Source organism: Oryctolagus cuniculus, chromosome 7, assembly GCF_051225735.1.
Source record: "Oryctolagus cuniculus isolate XC-2025 breed Fujian yellow rabbit chromosome 7, ASM5122573v1, whole genome shotgun sequence".
NCBI lineage: Eukaryota > Metazoa > Chordata > Mammalia > Lagomorpha > Leporidae > Oryctolagus > Oryctolagus cuniculus.
The window spans coordinates 3,951,888-3,968,391 of record NC_142873.1 but is presented as its reverse complement, the minus strand read 5'-3'; the positions used below and the strand labels follow the sequence as shown (position 1 = coordinate 3,968,391).

Sequence of the window (16,504 nt, the reverse complement as noted above, 5' to 3'; positions counted from 1 at the left end):
GCTGGTTCACTCCCCAAATGGCCACTATGCTGGAGCGGGGACAATCCAAAGCCAGGAGCCAAGAGCTTCTTCCGGGTCTCCCACGCGGGTGCAGGGGCCAAGGACTTGGGCCATCTTCCACTACTTTCCCAGGCCACAGCAGAGAGCTGGATAGGAAGTGCTGAAGCCAGGACTTGAAGTGGCACCCACATGGAATGCCAGCACTGCAGGTGGGGCTTTATCTGGTATGACACAACATCACAACATCATCCCCCGACCCAAAAAAAAAAAAAAAAAAAAAAAAAACCTTAATTCACAGACGCTCAAATTTGTGTTTCATATGTCTGAGCTGGTGTTGTGGCATAGTAGGTGAAGACACAAGATGCAATGGTGGCATGCCACGTGGGCACTAGATCATGTGCTCGCTGCTCACTTTCAATCCACTGCCTGATGATGGCCTGGGAAAGCAGCAGAACATGGCCAAAGTCCTTGGGCTCCTGCCACCCATGTGAGAGAGTCAGATGAAGCTCTTGTCTCCTGGCTTTCGCCTGGGCCAGCCCTGGCCATTGCAGCCATTCAGGGAGTGAACCAGCCACTGGAAGAACTCTGTCTCTCTCTCTCCACTTTCTCTCTATAACTCTGCCTTACAAATAAACAAACCTTGTATGTGTGTGTGTGTGTGTGTGCAAACAATAGCAGTTTACATTGGTTCTTTTTAAGTTTTCTGTTTTTGCATTAAGAACTTTGATATTTTCATTCATTTTAAATGTACTTTCTTATGTTGTGTGAGTCCCTCTCCCTCTGTTGCTGTACATTTCAAATAAATACATCTTTTAAAAATAAGTAAAAGAAATGCTACATGAAGCTCTTCAGACCGAAGAAAAAGTACGATGCTAGGGCAATCTGGAACTTCAAGAGCAAAAGAAGTAGTCACAAATACAACACATTCATTTTTCTCCTCACAAATTCTTTAAAACATGTGAACCACTGTAAGTATCACACTGTCTCATGTGTTTTTCAATGCACATAACTGTATTACATATGTCAATAGAATAAAAAGGGCAGAATAAAAAGCCATATATGGTTATAATGGCTGCCCACTGTATTGGAAGTGACTAATTTTTAAAGAAAACCTGTATCTAAGTAGACTGTGAACACTGGGGTGTATATACTATAACTCAAAGCAAACACTAAAAAAAAATACCACTAAATAAATTAAAACACTTAAAAATGTTCAATAATTCAACAGGAGGAAGAACGGAGAAACCAAAAGCAGAGGAGGAAATGCAAAAATGGCAGCTACAAAGCCAGCTGTGTCAAGTGTCACACAGGAAGAGCAGACAGTAGCTGAGTGAGATGTGCCATAATTATCCCCCCACTGAAACTCCAACTGAAGTAACTACTCCAACACCAGCCACCTCCATGAGCCAAGAAAGTCAGGTGAGAGAACACAGTACCTACTTTCAGTATGATAATAAAAAAAAAGACACATTAAAGTAGGCCAGAAAGAAAGAATTGCCACATAACCTGCCCCCAATTCCAAGTGGCATACCCAGGGAAGAAACCCAGTATCTTTGACTCAGGAGAGGGAGAGATCATCAAGTGCAGACCTTAGATTTGAAACCCAGTACCAAGTTCCCCAATTTAAAACCCGGTGCCAGACAGGACTCAAGGCCCCTTTCCCCCAGGCTACTATCTACAGACAAGCCAAGGGATTGTCTTAACTACTCTTCCTACAACCTCCATTTGACAGCAGAACAAGACTCTAGCTTGGGAAGCAGGGAAGGAAATTCAGTATGTGACTACGCCTTGAAGCGCAGGGCTAGGCCTGCTATATTAAGACCCAAAGGTCCCTCTCCCCAGGCTAGTGTTTGCAGATAGAGGCTCTAGACTTGTCCCAGCACTGAACAGAACCCTGTTCTGATGTAAGATGGACTCATTTCCAACTTGTATAACCACCAGCATACACAGGCCTGGAGACTGCACAGGGCCCTATGGCTGCTAGAGTGACCTACCTTAGTGTCAGTGGGGTGAACAGCCAAAGGACTGCCTTCACCCTCCCTCCCTAAACCTCAGGCATCCCTCCCTAAACAACAAGGAGCAACACTCCAGCAACTACAGAACAGAGAACACAGGACTGTATCTTGAAACATACCCCCAGGCTGATAAAACCTAACACTGGTCAGATCCTATTGGTCCAGGTCCCTGGGCCAGGGCCTGTGGACAAGCCTCTGGACCTACCCTGGTGCCACCCCAGCCAGTAAGACCTGTATCTGACCACAGTAGCCTCAGGCCACGAATTCACCTCAGCAGCAGGCAGTCCAAAGAAACAGGCCTTTGGTCCTACTTCCATGCTGTACTAAACTTGGTGGGCGGTGGGCCGTGGGCCGTGGGCCGTGGGCCGTGGGCTCAGGGTATGATTCGGTATCATGCCACTGGTTAAGCACAGGTCTACCCGACCTACTCCTCCCCTAACCCAAGGCAGTACAAGAGAGAGGTAGTAATTGTCCATCCGAGAGAACAGGTAAAACATTGCATCAGAATCCGGGGCTAGTCCCTCCACAGTGAGGCCCAGGGCTAGGCAGAATCCCATGGTACATAACTACAGGCCAGTTACTGTAAATCATCTGTCTGGGCCTACCCTGGCCTCAAGAAGAGGTTTGCAGAGAGGAGCTACACTTTTTAGACACTTCCAGTTCATTCTGACACAACGTACTAACTTCAGTTTTAGGACAGACCTAGGATAGGAATGCCTTCTAGTGCTACAACAGCAACAATACACCAATAACAGGCTTCCAGCAAACCTCAACTTAGGGTGTCACATAATGTTCAAACAGCAAAAGTGTACATAAGCTCAGAAACAATAAGCAGACTGCTTAGAATTTCTGGAAGGCAGGCACAAACAGGGCCAGATTACAAAGAATGGGGGAAGTCCTAATCCTTCAATGCACAAAGGACATGCTATACCAACTAGCATGGAGAGCTTTCAGGAACAACGACCTCAATGAATGAGCAAAATAAGGTGTCAGGAACTGGACAGAAACTTATGTATGGAGGCCGGCGCAGTGGCTCACTAGGCTAATCCTCCGCCTTGCGGCGCCAGCACACCAGGTTCTAGTCCCGGTCAGGGCGCCAGATTCTGTCCTGGTTGCCCCTCTTCCAGGCCAGCTCTCTGCTGTGGCCTGGGAGTGCAGTGGAGGGTACTTGGGCCCTGCACCCCATGGGAGACCATGAGTTGATAGGATTCACAAGGGACTTCAGAGAAGTAGAAAGCATATTCAAAGAGATAAAAAACAAACCAACAAACAAAAACCCAGGCTACAGAAAGACAAAACTATCCAGATGTAGGAGGGTCAGAGGTCACCAGTTAGATTCAACTCAGTCTACAACAAGACATATTATAATTAAGTTCTCCAAGATTAAAGATAAAGAGAAGATTCTTAAAGCTGCAAGAGAGAAGAAAAAAAGTTAACACTGAAGCATGTCCTAGTTTTCCAGACTAAAGACTTCTTCGCAGAAGCCTAAAAGGCCGGAAGACAGTAGAATTAGACACTCAGAGTACTGAAAGAAAAAACTGCCAACCAAGAATACAGCATATTGTACCCAGAAAGCTACTTTTTAGATATGAAGAAGAAACAAAGGCATTCTCAAACAAAAGCTAAGAGAATTTATTACCATCAAACCTGCCCTACAAGATATGCCAAAGGGGTTTTTCAAACCCAAAGATGGATGCTAACAAGTAAAAACAAAATATCGGAAGGTAGAAAACTCATTGGCTACAGGAAGCCTAGAAGTAAACTCATGCATCCACAGCCAAGTGGTCCTTGACAAAGGTGCAAGGAACATACACGCGAGAAAAGAGTTTCTTCAATAAGTAAGACTGGGAAAATCGAGTACTCACACAGAGAATGAAACCAAATCACTGTCTTTCACTCTTAGAAGAAAACATAGAAGAAACATTTTAGAATGGATAAGGATTTTATGGATAAGGCTCCAAATACACAAGAAACAAAAGCAAAAGTAGACATGTGGGATTTCATTACACTGAAAAGCTTATAGCACATCAAAGGAAACAATCAACAAAGTGAAGAGACAACCTTCCTAATGAGAGAAAACATTAGCAAACTAGGTATCTGACAGGGAGGTTAATAACTGGAATATCCTTATGTATAAGGCATTCAATGGCACCAAAACAAATAATCCAATTTAAAAATGGGCAGGAGAGAGGCATTTGGTGTAGCAATTAAGACACTGCTTGGGATGCCCCCATACCACGCTGGAGTGCCTGGCTGGTGTCCTGGCTACTCCACTTCCAATCCAGCCACCTGGTAAGGCACACCCTGGGAGGCAGAGTTTGATGGTTCAAGTACTAGGGTCCCTGCCCACCCACAACGGAGACCTAGATTGAATTCTGGGCTCCTGACTGTAGCCTGGCCCAGCTCTGGCTGTTAGAGGCAATGAATAGAAGAGCTCTCTCCTTATTTCTCTCTCTTTCAAATAAAATAAAAATAAACATTTTAAAAATAAGTAAAAATGGCAAACAGATCTGAACATTTTTTCAAAGGAGGACATACAAATGGCCAACAGGCATATAAACAAATGTCCAACATCATTAATCATCAGAGAAATGCAAATCAAAACAAGATACTACTTCACTTCAGTTAGAATGATTACTATTAAAAAAGTAGCAAAAGGGGCCGGCGCTGTGGCACAGCAGGTTAATGCCCTGGCTTGTGGCACCTGCATCCCATATGGGCTCAGGTTCTAGTCCTGGCTGCTCCTTTTCCAACCCAGCTCTCTGCTTTGGCCTGGGAAAGCAGTGGAAGATGGCTCAAGTCCTTGGGCCCCTGTACTCGCGTGGGAGACCCAGTAGAAGCTCTTGGCTCCTGGCTTCAGATCAGCACAGCTCTGGCCGTTGCGGCCATCTGGGGAGTAAACCATCAGATGGAAGACCTCTCTCTCTGCCTCTCCGCTCTCTGTGTGACTCTGACTTTCAAATACATAAATAAATCTTTAAAAAAAAAAAAAGTAGCAAAAGAGAACACACTGGCAAGGATGGAGAGGGAGAGAGACCCTCTGCACACTGTTGAAGAGAAAGCAATAGAGCTTTTGTGGAAGACAGTGTGGGTGGTGCTCGAAAAATTAAAAACAGAACTCCCATTTGATCCAGCAACCCCACTGCTAAGTCCGCATCCAAGTAAAATATCTGTCGGAGACATTTACACTCCCACATCTACTGCAACACATTCACAACTGCAAACACACGTCTATCCTACGGTGCCCAACCTCCATGTCCATCCACTGATGAACAGATAAAGAAAGTGGAATAATATTAGCCCATAAAAAGGATGAAATCCTTTCATTTGCAAAAGGCATGGCAAGTGATTAGGTTAAATGAAAAAAAAAAGATAAAGACAAGAACTTCATGTCCTCACTCATAAATGGAATCTAAAAAACTGACCTCATAGAAGTGGAGAATAGAGTGATGGTGACCAGAGGCTAGGGCGAGGGTTGGGGAGAGAGACTGGGAGGCGGTTCATGAACAGGTACTAAGTTACAGCATACAGGGAAAGAAGTTCTGGTGCTCCGCTGCACCGCAGAGTGATTACAAATGACAATAATGAATTCTATCTGTATATAGACTTGTTTAAATCGGATTTTTTTAAAAGATTGATTTATTTGAGAGGCAGAGAGAGGGAGAAACAGAGAGAACGGTCTTCCATTCACTGGTTCACTCCCCAGATGGCCACAATAGTCGAAGCTTGGCCAGTCTGAAGCCAGGAGCCAGGAGCTTCTTCCAGGTCTCCCACATGGGTGCAGGAGCCCAAGCATGGGCCATCTTCTACTGCTTTCCCAGGCCATAGCAAAGAGCTGGATTGGAAGAGGAGCAGCTGGGACACAAACTGGCACCCATATGGGATGCCAGCACTGCAGATGGAGGATTAACCTACTACACCATAGCACTGGCCCCTAAACAAGAATATTTGAATGTTTTCACCATGAGATGATAATTATATGAGGAGATAGTTATGATTACCCTGAACTTAATATTGCACAATCACATGTACTGACATATCACATGGATTCCATTAATATGTGAAATATTTGTTACAAATAGTAACAATTTCATTAAATATATATAGTCTAAACATACCAATTAAGAGATTGACAAATCATACCCCAAAAAACAAAGATGGAACCATGTGCTGTCTACAAGAAATCTATTTTAAATATAAAGGCACAAATAAATCACAAAAAAGGAAAATATATAACATGCAAATCCTAACTGAAAGAAAGCTGCAATGACCTTATTAATAGAAAAGAAACAGACATTAGAATACACAAAATCACCAGGGAAAAGCAACTTACATAATAACAGATAAATTAATTCACTATAAAACATAAAAATGAGTCCACAACTAGAATACAGCTTCAAAATACATGAAGTAGGGACTGGCACTGTGGCGCAGAAGGCTAAGACTCCTCTTGCGGTGCAAGCATCCCATATGGGTACTGGTTCGAGTCTGGACCGCTCCACTTCTGATTCCGCTCTCTGATATGGCCCGGCAAAGCAGCAGAAGATGACCCAAGTCCTTGGGCCCCTGTACCCATGTCAGAGACCCGGAAGAAGCTCCTGGCTCCAGATTGGCCAAGCTCCAGCTGTTGTGGCCACCTGGGGAGTGAACTGGTGGATGGAAGACCTTTCTCTCTGTCTCTCCCTCTCTAGTTCTCTCTCAAATAAATAAAGAAATTTTAAAAAAATACATGAAGTAAACACTGGTAAAAGTTAAATGAAGAAACAGACAAGTCTGTAATCACATGTAAGAAATTCAAAATTACTCTTTCAGGCATGCATAGAACAAGTAAACAGACAATCAACAAGGATACACAAGACTTAAATCACACTAACAACCAATTTTCAACAGAAGACACACTCCTTTCAAATGTACATGGCATATTCACCAGGATTGATCATTTCCTTAGCAATAAAATTTTAACACATGTAAGAGAATTGGAGTCACATCTTGCAGACATTAAAATTATAACATAAGAACATACAAGCAACTTCACACCCATATTTGTTGAGACAGGCCAATTCCTTGAAAGATAAAGCCACTAAAATTCACCCAAGAACAAATAACTGAATAATCTTACATTTACCAAATAAATGAATACGTAAACTCTTCCAACAGAGAAAACTCCAGGTTCAGGTGGATTCATTATTGAATTCTATCAAATATTTAAAGGAGAAAAAAATATCAATTCTACAATTCTTCCTGGAAATATTTTATAAATGATTTTATGAGGCCAGCATTACTCTGATACCAAACCAAGATAAAGATAGTACAAGAAAAAAAAATGATAGACCACTACCCACTGTGAACATAAAAGTTAAAACCATCAGCAAAATATGAGTTAACTGAATCTAACAACCTATGAAAAGAATAATACTTCACAAGAAAGTGGGTTCATCTGGAAATAAAAGGCTGGTTCAACAGTCAATGTAACTAAGGACATTGTCATTACCAGTCTAAAGAAGGAAAAAATTACATAACTATAACCACTGACAAAGAAAAGATACTTCCCAAAATTCAACATCCTTTCAAATAGCAACTTTCAAAAAGTAGGAATAGAAAATAACTTCCCGCTGGCACTACGGCTCAATAGGCTAATCCTCCGCCTGCAGCGCTGGCACATGGGGTTCTAGTCCCGGTTGGGGCGCCGGATTCTGTCCCGGTTGCTCCTCTTCCAGGCCAGCTCTCTGCTGTGGCCCGGGAGTGCAGTGGAGGATGGCCCAAGTGCTTGGGCCCTGCACCCCATGGAAGACCAGGAGAAGTACCTGGCTCCTGCCATACGATCAGTGCAGTGCTACGGCTGCAGCGCGTAGGCCGTGGCGGCCATTGGAGGGTGAACTAACGGCAAAGCAAGACCTTTCTCTCTGTCTCTCTCTCTCACTGTCTACTCTGTCACCAAAAAAACAAAAAAAAACAAAAAAAAACAAAAAAAAAAACCTTCTAGGGCCTGGTGTGTCACAACAATTTAGGCTGCTGTATACAATGCCAGCATCCCATATGGGTGCAGGTTCAAGTCCCAGCTGCTCCACTTCCAATCTGGCTCCCTGTTAATGCCCCTAGGAAAGCAGCAGAAGATGGTCCAAGTCCATAGGCTCCTGTACCCACGTAGGAGACCTGAAGAAGCTCCTGGCTCCTGGCTCCTGGCTTCAGCCTGGCCCAGCCCCAGCCATTGTGGCCATTTGAGGGATGAATCAGCAGATGGAAGTCTCTCTCTCCCTCTTTCCCTCTCTCTCTCTCTCTCTGCAACTCTACCTTTCAAATAAATAATCTTTTTAAAAAAGAAAAAAAAAACTTCTTAACTTGACAGAGAAATTTACAAAAAAAAAGTAGAGATTTCACACCCGAAAAACAAAGCAAGGAAGTCTGTTCTCATTCCTTCTGTTCAACATCACCTGGAAACTCCCAGCCAGGGTAATAAGGCAAGAAAAAGAAAAGGCATACAAGACGGGAAAGACAGAGACACAGCTGTTCTTATGGGCAGACAACGCGACTGTCTATCGTAGAACATAACAAGGAATCAGCAGAAAAGGGCTAGAACCAAGAAGAGTCTGGAATGGGCACCACAACCAAGATTAATACGCAAAAACAAATTGTATTTCTATGCACTAAAAACGAACAATGAAAACTCCAAATTTAAAAAACAATACTATTTATCAGGCCATCTAAAATATACATCTAGGTATAAATACATGTGTAGAAACTACAGGAAGAATACTACAAATCAGTGACAAAAGAAATCTAAAAATACTTTAAAACATCAAGGAATATGTTGTAGTCCCGGGATTGAAAGATTCAGTATTATTAAGATGTTAGTTCCCCAAAAAATTATCTACACTAACAATCCCAATATGATTCCAGAAAGAATTTATGACCAACCAATTGATTTTATAAAGACAAAGAAGAGCCAAAATCATCTTGAAAAACAAAGAAAACACACATTCCATGATTCTCAGAACTAATTTATGAGAATACAAACTGGTACAACCATTATGGAAAATAGTATGGGGATTACTCAGAAAACTAAAAATAGATCTACCCTGCAACTCAGCTGTCCCACAGACAGTATGGTATTGACAGAAGGATAGGTATACAGTGCAATGAAAATACAAAAGCATTTAACAGCCCCCATACATACAAGGGAGCTTCCAAAAGTTCACAGAATAACACAATTAAAAGATAATGCAATGTGTGCCAACACTGTGGCGTAGTAGGTTAAGCCTCTGCCTGCACTGCCAGCATCCCATACACCCACCAGTTCGTGCCCTAGCTGCTCCTCTTCTGATCCAGCTCTCTGCTTGTGGCCACGGAAAGCAAAAGATGGCCCATGGCCGGCACCGCGGCTCACTAGGCTAATCCTCCACCTAACGGCGCCGGCACACCGGGTTCTAGTCCCAGTCGGGGCGCCAGATTCTGTCCTGGTTGCCCCTCTTCCAGGCCAGCTCTCTGCTGTGGCCCGGGAGTGCAGTGGAGCATGGCCCAAGTGCTTGGGCCCTGCACCCCATGGGAGACCAGGAGAAGCACCTGGCTCCTGGCTTCGGATCAGCACGGCCGCAGCGCGTCAGCCGTGGCGGCCATTGGAGGGTGAAGCAACGGCAAAGGAAGACCTTTCTCTCTGTCTCTCTCTCTCTCACTGTCCACTCTGCCTGTCAAAAAAAAAAAAAAAAAAAAAAAAAAAGAAGAAGAAGAAGATGGCCCAAGTGCTTCAGCCCCTGCACCCGCATGGGAGACTGGAAGAAGCTCCTGGCTCCCAGCTTCAGATCGGCTTGGCTTTGGATTGGCCCAGCTACGGCCGTTGTGGTCATTTGGGGATCAATGAGCAGATGGAAGATCTTTCTGTATCTCCCTGCCTGTAACTCTTCCTCTCAAATAAAAAAATAAAATATTTCAAAGAAAATAATGCAATGGTGGGTATCTGATGCAGTACCTAAGACATAACTGGGATGCCCACATCTTACATCAGAGTCCCTAGGTTCAAGTCCTGGCTACTCTGCTTCCGATCCAGCTACCTGCTAACACATACCCTGGCACCCTGAGAGACAGCAAGTGATGGCTCAAGTACTTGGATGCTTGCCATCCACCTGGGAGACCCAAAGTGATTTCCTGGCTCTCAGTTTTGGCCTGGCCCAGCCCTGGTTGTTGGAAACCATTTGGGCAGTGCACCAGCAGATGGAAAATCTCTTTTCTCTCATATCATCTCATCTCTCTAGCCTTACCAACCCAAATAAATAAATCTTCTCAATGTTTAAACAAAATTTCTCATCTACCTCATTTTACAATTACCAAATAACATATAAATGTTTATTTCATACAATTTCACTCCCTAGTTTCAAAACAGTCTCTTACCACTAAAGTTATCTGTGTTTTTTTCTTTTTAATATTTATTCATTTATTTGAAAGGCAGAAAGAGAAAGAGAGAAAGGGAGATACCTTTCATCTACTGGTTCACTCCCCAAATGGCCATAACAGCCAGCGCTGTTCCAGGCAGAAGCCAGGATCCTGAGGCTCCGTCTAGGCCCCCCACATGGGTGGCAGAGGTCCAACTCCTGCGGCTTTCCTAGGTGCATTAGCAGGGTGCTGGATCAGAAGCACCGAGGCAGAGACTTGAACCTGCTTTCTGATATGGAATGCCAACAGGTCTAAGTTTAGCTCACTATACCACAGCTGGTCCCTAAAGTTATCTGACATTTTAAACCAACCACAATTTGATTAGCAAAAACTGTGTTCATTGCAGAAGAAAAAAAAGGCAACAGAAATGCCCATTTAGTGAACATGAAATCTAAAAATATACAACCAGGAAAAAAAATAAAATAAAATTTCTCATAAGGCAAATTCTTCTTACCCACGGAAACAGTCAGTGAAACATTTTTTTAAATGTATTTAGTATAATGAGTGCTAAGACCATAAAAAGGATACAATATATAATTCCTACAGAATATCATCATACATCATATTAGCTTAAGCCACTGTTAGGTTAGCAGTCAAAGGAATTCCTTCCTTTCAATTGACTTATTAACCATAATCACTTAACCACAGGAATGCAGCTAACAGGTATGCTTATGGTTTTTCTTAAGCGGCAAAATTTAATAAAATTCAAGGATAAAGCAAAACATAATGAATAATATAATCTCATATGTACCCTCAAACTAGAATAAGAAGGTTTGTAATATTTGTTCCCAATCTTATATTTTTTATTAAAAGCATATATACAAGAAATATAGATTTATAATCATGAAAGAGCTTCAAAAAGTTTCTAGAAAACGGAATTAAAAGATAACATACATTTTTGACAACCCCTTGTGGCAGGGCGGGGGGAGGGGGACACTTAAGTGCCCTTGTATTTACATCTAGCCATGAGTACAACTATACCTGCTCAGATCTGTGATTCTTGGTAATCATTATAGTAGGAGGTAAGTCTTAGAGACACCTCTCCCTTCCAGCAACACACTGCAAGTATATTCTACCTGCCTGCCATCTGTTGTCTAACCATATTTATTACGCATCTTTCTCACTCAGACTAAATTTTTATCCACTAAAAATTTACGTATCATTTCCTTTTCTGGTTGGATTTTCTTGCCCTGATAACCACAAAAATATTCTCTAATATTTTCTCAATGACTTATTTTTCACCTTTAAATATCTGATTAACTAGGAATAATTCTTGTGTATAGTAGGAACCTAATTTTCTTTCATTTCATTCAAAGTAGCAATTGCTCCAATGCTATTTATTGAATATATTATATATATATATATATATTATAGCATTAATTCACAATGCACAACACATTAAGGACAGAGATCCTACATGAGAAGTAAGTGCACAGTGACTCCTGCTGTTGACTTAACAATTTGACACTCTTGTTTATGGCATCAGTAATCACCCTAGGCTCTTGTCATGAGTTGCCAAGGCTATGGAAGCCTTTTGAGTTTGCCGACTCTGATCTTATTTAGACAAGATCATAGTCAAAGTGGAAGTTCTCTCCTCCCTTCAGAGAAAGGTACCTCCTTCTCTGATGGCCTGTTCTTTCCACTGGGATCTCACTCTCAGAGATCTTTCATTTAGGTCTTTTTTCTTTTTTTGCCAGAGTGTCTTGGCTTTCCACGCCTACAATACTCTCATGGGCTCTTCAGCCAGATCCGAATGCCTTAAATGTATTTTATAATCAGTTTATAAGAATAATTGGAAACTTGGAACTACCACTCAAATTACAGACTAATTTAGAGATAAATGACAAGCTTTTCAAGGTTGAATCCACCCTCCAGAAATCAATATGGCACCCCTTCCCATTGACTCAGTGTGCATTTCCTTCAATGACATTCCCTAACTTCCCTTACTAAGCTTTACATACAATCTCAGTTTCTTGCTTGACATTTATTATCTTTGTTGGTATTTTGCATGGAATTTATATTTTCTATTATCACTGCTAACATTCCTGAAAGTCTAAATCTAGTAACTTGCTCATGCACTTAACAACGTTACAGGCGCCAGAGCTGTGGTATAACATGCTAAGCTCCACCTGCAATGCCAGGAACTCATAAGGGTGCCAGCTGAGTCCAGGCTGCTCTTTTTTTTTTTTTAACTGTTTAAACTTTTACTCTCTTTTTATGATTTATTTCTTAATTTGAAAGGCAAAGTTACAGAGAGGCAGAGGCAGACAGAAAGAGAGGTCTTCCATACGCTGGTTCACTCCCCAGATGGCCACAACAGCTGGAGCTGTGCCAATCCAAAGCCAGGAACCTGGAGCTTCCTCCAGATCTCCCATGAGGGCGCAGGGGCCCAAGGACTTGGGCCATCCTCCTCTGCTTTCCCAGGCTACAGGCTGCTCCACTTCTAATCCAATTCATTGCTACTACACCTGGGAAAGCAGCAGAAGATGGCCCAAGTGCTTGGGCACCTACACCCACGTGGGAAACCCAGAAGCTCCTGGCTCCTGACTTTGGCATGGCTGACTGTTGCGACCATCTGGGGAGCGAACCAGGGGGTGGAAGATCTCTCTCTTTCTGTCACTCCCTCTCTCTGTAACTCTGCCTTTCAAATAAATAAATAAATCTTTAAAAAAATAACAACTTTACAAACTGTGGCACTATTTTCCCTTTCTAATTATCATACCCCATTTCCTTCTCCTGTCATCTAATATGAGCTGGATTCTCCAGCAGAATGTCAAACAGCCACGATGACAGCTGTCATGTCCTCACTGTGCCTGTTCAGACGTATCTTAAGGGTAGTGCACCTAAGATTTTGGTAGATATCATTATCTGATTAAGTAAACTTCCTTCTATTCTCATTTTTTCAAGGACTTTACATGTGTATACATAAAATAAATCCTCAATTTTTCAGTGTTTGTTCTGTATTTGATTCATTTCCTTTTTTTTTTTTATCTTTGACAGGCAGAGTGGACAGTGAGAGAGAGAGACAGAGAGAAAGGTCTTCCTTTTCCGTTGGTTCACCCTCCAATGGCCACCGTGGCCGGCGCGTTGCGGCCAGCGCATTGCGCTGATCCAAAGCCAGGAGACAAGTACTTCTCCTGGTCTCCCATGCGGGTACAGGGCCCAAGCATTTGGGCCATCCTCTACTGCCTTCCCAGGCCACAGCAGAGAGCTGGCCTGGAAGAGGGGCAACCGGGACAGAATCCGGTGCCCCAACCGGGACTAGAACCCGGTGTGCCGGCGCCGCAAGGTGGAGGATTAGCCTATTGAGCCGCGACGCCGGCCCTGATTCATTTCTCTTTTTTGTCTTATATGATAAATCATATTGACAGATGTCTTACTCCTGAATCATCCTTGCCATGGCAAGCATTGTGATTAAATTCCCTATATACATTCCATCACTGTTCAGCATTTTGGCCTATACCTCTATTTACCCTATGGCAAGATGCAGAAATGGATTATGAATATCCTAAATTAAACAGGGTAATCCTACAGGCCAGAGTGACTCATGAAGGGGTTTGAATGTAACCCAATCCTATCATCTATCAATTCATGTCATCTCCCTAACCAATAAAAACTGGTTCAGTTGGTTGTATCAAAGTGAAACTCAGAAGTTTTGTGCAGCTGGTAAATGAATGAAGCCTTTCTCTTTGCCACCACGCATGAAACAGATCAGCCAACCTTATCTATAAATTTCTGCTGGCAGCTACTTTGTGACTATGATGGAAACCAGCTAAGGAGATAGGAGAAAAGCAGAAAATCAAAGCTGAGTAGATCACAAAGAAACACCACCAGAGAGCCCAGATAAAACCACACATCTAGTATTGAAGCCAGCTGAAGTTGGAGTTGGCTTTAGATTGCGTTTGTTTTTCTTGAATCTAAAAGCACCTTGACTTCAAAGTTGCTGATCAGAATATATATCTATACCCTCATGGTGTATTTATTATCCAATATAAATAAAGGTACTGCTATGCTATTAGAATTTTTACCAATTACATTGCAAATAAGTCAAGCTGAGTAAAAATGTACATCATATGAAAGATTATATCCATCATACTATTCTCTGATGCCCAAGAATTTACTCATTTGTTATTAAGTATTTACAGAGGACCTACCATGGTGTCAAGCATTAGAGATCAAATGCAAAGCCAGATATAATCCCTGTTCTCAAAGAAGGTTGAGATCTCATTTTATAAGCAGAAACATAAGAAACAAAATGGAAACTCTCAATCAGAACCAAAAACTTCGTGGCCACGAACTCATGAAAGAAAATCCAATAGCATGTTCTAATTTTCATCTTAAATACTTCTTTATCACTTTATAACATTTCCCTTATAATTTCCAAAAGTTCAATACAGTACCTGTGTTAGACGGATCCAAAATTAACTGAAGAGATGACTTATTTGTTTGACTGGCTGGACTGTCTCCAAATGAACGGTCTGAAACCTCACTGGAACTCTGACCATCAACAAGACGTCTCTGCCCTTTCTCAGAATCTCTCAAAATCTCTGCCATGGCTTTCTCCAGTTGTTCATCATCATCAGAAACCATCTAGAGATGGAGAAAGAAAATGTCAATTCCATCATGGCTACGGAGTTTAATTTTAGAAAAGCATTTCCTTTTTTATGAGATGTACTTATTTATGTTAAAGCTATAGTTAAAGAGAGAGAGAAGGGGAGAGAAGGAGAGGAGAAAAAGAAAGAGATATCCTCCATCTGCCGGTTCACTCCCCGACTGGCACAACAGCCAGGGCTGGGGCAGGCCGAAGCCAGGAACTTCATCCCAGGATCCCACACGGGTAGCAAGGGCTCAAGCACTTGGGCCACCTTCTGCTGCTTTCCAAGGCACATTAACAGGGAGCTGGATGGGACATGGATCAGTTGAGACACGAACCATCACCCATACGGAATGCCAGCATCACAGGCAGCAGCTTAAATCACTGTACCACAATGCCAGCCACAGAAAATATTTCAAGAAGAAATTAAAATAATATAAATATATAATTAATTGATACTAAAAATTTGCAGTTACACAATGTCACATAATACATTAAAATCCTAAATTATAAAACTAATTAAAATACAGAAAAGTATTCATCTTCACAAAACGATCCTTCTTAAACATTTTCAGTTTCCCAACTTATTTGATATAAAACCTTATTTACAAGGTTTTTTTTATTTTTCCTCTTTTACTTTTTAGGCAAACAATCTAAATACTGGATAAACTTAAGTTTATATGTTTTAAAGCGAGGAAAATGGGTAAGTTTCAATGGACAGGGTCTACTGAGAATATCAGTTCAAAGTTCGTCTTACTATCACAACATAAATATATTTCTGCTTTCTTAACCAACTGTTGGCTGCTGAGAAAAGATGTGCCAATACCCTTAGATTTTAGCTGACTCATCTGTCCCTGAAAAGGGGAGACATAAACCCTACGTGCACAGATGATGCCTTAAGTTAAACACAATAATGCTTACAAAATTGACATCTTGAGTTTTGTTTATAGCCCTGGTCTGTACTCTTGAGGAACAGTGGTTTTTCTACTTACTACTTGTAGAATTTTGTATTTAGTGGAGGGTTAAGCTTGTAATTATAGAGAAAATTAAAAGTACATCATTGTAAAAATTAAAAGAAAAGTAAATGGAGGGAGGCTGGAAGGGAGGCAGCATAGGGTGGGAAGTATCATTAATGCTCTTAAAACTGTATATATGAAATACATAAGGTTTGTCCCATTTTCATAAATAATTTTTAAAAACACAATAATGCTAAAATATAGAAATCTAAAAATAAAGTCATTGATTTTTTAATAAAATTATATATGCTCAGCATGTGTGATATTTTTATTTATTAGACTGATATCCTAATACATCTTTGATGCCATAGTTAATACTAAATAAAGTTATGTATAATAAGTAGTACTGTTGACCCATTTTTCTACTTCTGTTTCTAGAATACGGTAGAATATGGTTTTAAAATTCCATACATATATGAGTTTGCCTGCTTCATTTTCTTTGACTTAGGAAAGGC

At 41.6% G+C, this 16,504-nt stretch overlaps 1 protein-coding gene across 9 annotated transcripts in view; it reads right to left on the bottom strand.

The window, feature by feature from the left end:
* Positions 1 to 16,504, bottom strand: part of RABGAP1L (RAB GTPase activating protein 1 like) — a 788,382-nt gene that overhangs the window by 700,512 nt on the left and 71,366 nt on the right. For all 9 annotated transcript variants that reach the window (XM_070077152.2, XM_070077147.2, XM_089299425.1 and 6 more), the window contains one exon: positions 14,840 to 15,029. In XM_070077152.2, coding sequence (XP_069933253.1) covers positions 14,840 to 15,029 — 190 coding nt within the window. The remainder of the gene's footprint in view (positions 1 to 14,839; positions 15,030 to 16,504) is intronic.